The sequence below is a fragment of the Cebus imitator genome, unplaced genomic scaffold (assembly GCF_001604975.1).
Source record: "Cebus imitator isolate Cc_AM_T3 unplaced genomic scaffold, Cebus_imitator-1.0 Scaffold170, whole genome shotgun sequence".
Lineage (NCBI taxonomy): Eukaryota > Metazoa > Chordata > Mammalia > Primates > Cebidae > Cebus > Cebus imitator.
Genome location: NW_016107485.1, coordinates 3,045,868 through 3,051,526, shown reverse-complemented (window position 1 = coordinate 3,051,526; position 5,659 = coordinate 3,045,868). Strand labels below are relative to the sequence as shown.

The 5,659-nt window shown below is 42.5% G+C and overlaps 1 protein-coding gene across 6 annotated transcripts in view; it reads right to left on the bottom strand.

Annotated features, from left to right (window-relative positions):
* MRTFA (myocardin related transcription factor A) overlaps window positions 1–5,659 on the bottom strand; it is a 216,728-nt gene that overhangs the window by 50,789 nt on the left and 160,280 nt on the right. For all 6 annotated transcript variants that reach the window (XM_037744358.1, XM_017544725.2, XM_017544726.2 and 3 more), the window contains one exon: window positions 3,245–3,310. In XM_037744358.1, coding sequence (XP_037600286.1) covers window positions 3,245–3,251 — 7 coding nt within the window. In that variant the 5' untranslated portion in view covers window positions 3,252–3,310. The remainder of the gene's footprint in view (window positions 1–3,244; window positions 3,311–5,659) is intronic.

The following is a 5,659-nucleotide window of genomic DNA, read 5'->3' as shown; positions in this document are numbered from 1 at the left end:
TTTTTTTTTTTTTTTTGAGATAGGGTCTGACTCTGTTGCCTAGGCTGGAGTCGACTGGCACCATCTCAGCACACTGCAGCCTCCGCCTCCCAGGTTCAAGCAATTCTCCCACCTCAGCCTCCAGAGTAGCGGGGATTACAGGCGCACCACCACGCCTAGCTAATCTTTGTATTTTTAGTAGAGACAGGGTTTCACCATGTTGGCCAAGCTGGTTCTGAACTCCTGACCTCAGGTGATCCACTCTCCTCAGCTTCCCAAAGTGCTACATGAGCCACCATGCCTGGCCCATTTGTCTTAACAACATAAGAAATACTATAAGAAATGCTAAGGAGACTGTAATAGATAAATTCTATTAAACAATGATCTCCAGTAGCCCTGTTATTACAGGAATGACAGGGAAAAGAGCTCATTCTGTGCATTGCTTTTAGATTCTGAACATACTACAGGTCCTGAGAAGTAGCATTATGTTCTCAGAACTAGTGCTGTCATTATAGTATCCCATGTGTCAGCACCAAGCTGCTCTTTATTTTGTGTATGGGTAAATTTTGGTAGCCCAATTTTCGGCTGTTCAGTGTCTTGAGGACAAGTACCATGCCTCTTATCTCTTTAATCTCAGTAACATCTAGGACTACTTTGGGCACAAAGTAGATACTACTTTGGTGAAAGGGACAAGTAGATGAGACACTGGGTACCTTGTTTCTCCACAGTATGGATTGGAAGATTTGGATCGTTTTGCAAAGCACAGCATTGCCCTACCTGATCACATTACTGATGCACCACACAAGCCACTTAACACTTTAAAAACTGGGGGTAGGCTGCGTATAGTGGCTCACGCCTGTAATCCCAGCAGTTTGGGAGGCGGAGGCAGGTGGATCACCTGAGGTCGGGAGTTTGAGACCAGCCTGACCAACAGGGAGAAACCCTGTCTCTACTAAAAATACAAAATTAGCCAGGCATGGTAGTGCATGCCTGTAATCCCAGCTATTCAGGAGGCTAAGGCATGTGAATCACTTGAACCTGGGAGGTGGAGGTTGCAGTGAGCTGAGATCCTGCCATTGCACTCCACCCTGGGCAACAAGAGTGACACTCTATCTGCAAAAAAAAAAAAAAAAAATTGGGAGTAGAGAGTCCTTCACTGGAGGATCATAGACGAAGACAGCATAATGTAGGTAAACAGTCTGGCAGTGAACTGCAGTAAACAAAAAGATTAATTTGGGACTTAAGCTCCCTGGGCTGATGTTCAGGACAGAACTAGGCCCCAAGCTGGGCAACGTGGCTCTCACCTGTAATCCAAGCACTCTGGGGGGGGTTAAGCAGGAGGATCGCTTGAGCCCAGGAGTTCAAGACCAGTCTGAGCAATACAGGCAGCCTCCAATGCTATAAAAAGTAAAAATAATTAGCCAGATGTGATGACTTGCACCTATAGTCCCAGGACTACTTGGGAGGCTGAGGTGGGAAAAACTGCTTGAAAGCCAGAAAGGTGGAAACTGCAGTGAGCGATGATCGTGCCACTGCACTTCAGCCTGGATGACACAGCAAGAACTTGTCTCAAAAAAAAATTTTTTTTTAAAGAAATAGACCCCATACTCCTTATACTTGTTATAAGGTTCTAACTCTTAAAAATGGACCCTACCATTATTGAGGTAGGTTCATCCTGACTTGCTTAAAAGCCTTCAATGGCTTCCCATTGCACTTAAAACCAAATCCAGCTGGTCATGGTGATGTACACTTGTAGTCCCTGCCACTAAGGAGCCTGAGGCAGAAGGACTGCTTGAGACCAGGAGGTCGAGTCCAGCCTGGGCAACACAGCAAGATTTTACCTCTTAAAAATTAAAATGAAAAGTCAAATCCACCTCCTCCGTGTGGGTGATAAGACCCTGGCTCTGGCCCTGCCCACCTTACCCATCTTCACTTGCCCTCTTCTCCCTCTCCACCATACCCCAGCCACAATGGCTTCCTTGATGATATTCAAACACACCAACCTCTTGCCTGCACCAGACCCAAACACTTGCTTTTTCTTCTGAGCCCTCTTCCTGCTTTCTGAATGGCCAGCTTCATCTGATCCTGTAGATCTCAGCTCAAATCTTTCCTCTTCAGTGAGGCCTTTCTTGAACATCTTATTCAAAGTGACCCCATCTTATTCCTATTACTTATTAACACACCAATCAGTGAATTTACTTGATAGTACTTACCATGTTGCATTTCATGGCAATTCCTGCTCTGAAAGTTCATGCTCTGAAATTTATCTCTTTATTACCAGTCTTGCCCTTCTAAATATAAATCACCTGAAAGCAAGAGCCCGATTTAGCTTGCTGTATCAACTAGCAGAATTAGGTTCTCAGATATTGAATGAATGAATGAATGAATGAGAGCTGGGAAAATGCATGATCAGTCAGCCAGCAGATAATAAGTTAAAATGAAAAACATCAGTTCTCCCACTAGGAAGCCAGAAGTTGTATGACTTTTTTTTTTTTTTTTTTTTGACTTATGCTGTATCCAAGTAGTGACAACATCCAAACAGAAAAGAGGGAGAGCCTATGTTCTCTGCTGATTTAAAAAAGAAATATCAGAAAGATCAAAACCTCGCTAGCTCCAGTTTCTACTTTGTTTATAATGCTGTTGGCAATAAAAGCAAATTTCCTCACTTCTAATAGATTCCAAGGATTGGTTTCATTTTTCCTAAGGGATGCACTTCTGCACCCACTGGGCCCAGTGTTGTGATAGAGCCATCATCGACTCTACTCAGTCATGCTCACATCCAGGCCAGCCTTAGAGTATCTGAGGATCTCATTCTACATGTGGTTGATTCAAAATACCAGAAAAGAAGTTTCTCTTCCTAAGAACCAGAACATGAAGGCAAAGCATATGCAAGAAGTAGTTCTTCCTCACAATACCCCAGGCTCAACATCTGCCCCTCCTATAAAGGGAAGTTTAATAGAGTGAAAACTCTTTTAAAGGTGCAATTCCAAAGTTAAGAAAAATTCAACGGCACCATTTACACCTAATTTAAACCAGGTTTGACCCTTTAACCCAGTTTGTTTCACTGAGCTTAAACAATTAGTTATCTTAACTACTTAGTGACTGAGCCTCCAAACTTGGAAAGTCATGAGAAAGAAAAGAGTGGAACATAAAACCCATCATCCTTGTTTTATTTTAGATGCTTCCTATGGCATAGTTGGTACACACGACCATGTCCTAAAAGCAACTCTACCAAATGCTGAGAGAGAGAGAGAGAGGCACTTACGCGGCATGATCCCTTGGCTCACCAGCTCTTCCCGGGTCCGGCGCTGCTGGAGCTTCAACTGCAGCACTGCAGGGCAGCAGAAAGAGAGGAGAGATGAAGGGTCAGTTGGTTATTCCACTTCAAAAGACACATTTTCAAATGCAAAGAAAGTCTAAAAACAGAAGGATGTAGTATGAAAGAAGGAGCCCCTTGAAGTGCAACTGTAATTGCAGAAGTGGCCTGATACAGCAGAGTTTCCGTATTCTGCTGTGGGCGGTGAGAGGAAGTTGCGAAGGGTCTTGCAGGGTGATAACAATCCACAAAGCACTAGAGTCTTGCCTTTTGCTCAAAACCTCTAAAACACTGAGTCCTCCTCCTAAAACTAAAAAACACGAATTCCAAACTCAAAATATCATAACAAGGATCATCACCCAGCAGAAAGTTTTGCAGATGCTCTACGCTTTCTTAACAAGCGTTTACCACCATAAGTACAGTGAATGAAAGAACTACTCACATAGATCAGGAAGTACTATTTGTAAACTCTTTTCTTTCGTATCTAAAAACTATAGTAATTTCACCAAGCAATGCCTTTTTCTAGCCTAGAAAATATTTTATCATTAATATGCCTCTGTTTTTCTTCATTCTCTTCACTTAGAGCCTTTTCTGTTGAGGTGAAACAATCAAGCTAGATGACTCAAAGCACATCCGGGCTAGGGGAGACTGATGGGTGTTTCTCTTATTTTCACGCTGGCGATACTGCTTAATGAAACAACTTAATAGGGATTTTTTTTTTAAAGTTAAAAATCAACTACCTCTCTCTCTCTCTCTCTCTCTCACACACACAAAAGCCAGTTAAACCTAAAGGGTATTACAACTACAAACTACGCAGAATGATGATGGCACAGCTGTCATTCAGAGACTAAATGAGAAGATGTTCAGAGAAGAAGGATTAGGAGGATACCATGGGCCAAGGAAAGTCTCCTTACATAACTAAGTCTTTGGCTGGGCGCGGTGGTTCACACCTGTAATTCCAGCATTTTGAGAGGCCGAGAAGGGCACATCACAAGGTCAGCAGTTTGAGACCAGCCTGACCAACATGGTGAAACCCTGTCTTTACTTAAAATATAAAAATTAGCTGGGCATGGTGGTGTGTGCCTGTAATCCCAGCTATTCAGCAGGCTGAGGCAGGAGAATCGCTTCAACCTGGGACACGGAGGTTGCAGTAAGCCGAGATCTCATCACTGTACTCCAGCTTGCGCAACAGAGTGAGACTCCGTCTCCAAAGGATAAAAAAAAAAGTGTAGGGGCCCTCTAAGTCATATCTAAGAGGAACCAGAATCTACTGGGAATCATCTTCATATCTGCCTTTTCCATCCACAGAGAAGTTTTTAGGGAGGCCTCCAAGAATGGCAGAACCATAACCATGCTGCTGACTATACCTCAAATTCAGTAGATCCAAAGCCAAACTTGCTTTCCTCCCAAAAACCTAATCTGCTTCCCATCCTTTTTACTTCTTTAATTATATCACTCTCTTTCCCAGTAATTTTTAAATGGCTGAGCCAACTTCACCTCTACCTCCTCACACTCACACTCCTTTCATCAATTTTACCTCACCATGTTTTCCCATGCTGCAGTGGTAGCTCCCTGGCTGTCTCCTTACCTGTACTGTCTCTCTCCCATTGTAAGTCATCTTAATCGAGGCTGGCCAGTTACTCTTAAGTACCATAAATTTTTTCCTATCTCTTTTATTCACTTCACCTGGAAATGCCTAATCTACTTCATTTGAACTTCCTGACTCCACAGCATTCAGTTACTCTAGGCCTCCTGTGAACTATTGTGTGTTGTGAAAAATTATAATAATATTTTGCCTTGTGTAATAGTAGCCCTTGAACACATCTTACCCCTCCTAGCAGTTTATAAATTCCTAGAGAGAAGAGAATATGCCTTATTGATATATGTCCATCACAGCACTTAATACACAGTAGGCATTCAACAATTGTTTCTCGAGCTGAACTGGATCTCAAAAGGATGTTACCGTCTGAGACACTGAACCAAGAGGCTTTTATTTTACAAATTAACATTGTTAAAAACAAAGCCTTGGAGAACTAAATAGATAAAAAGAGGAGGAGCTACACTAACAGCTGACATTTATAAAGCATGCACTCTGTGCCAGACACTGTTTTACATTATTTTATATTTTAACTTATTTAATCTTCATAACAGCCATATGAAGATAGGTTTTGGTGCTCTGTTGTTTTGAGACAAGGTCTCACTATGTCACCCAGGCTGGAGTCAGTGGTGCGATCTGTTCACTGAAGCCTTGACATCTCCGGCTCAAGTGATCCTCCCACCTCAGCCTCTGGAGTAGCTGGAACTATAGATACATGCCACCATGCCCGGTTAATTTCTGTATTTTTTTTTTTTTTTTTTTTTTTT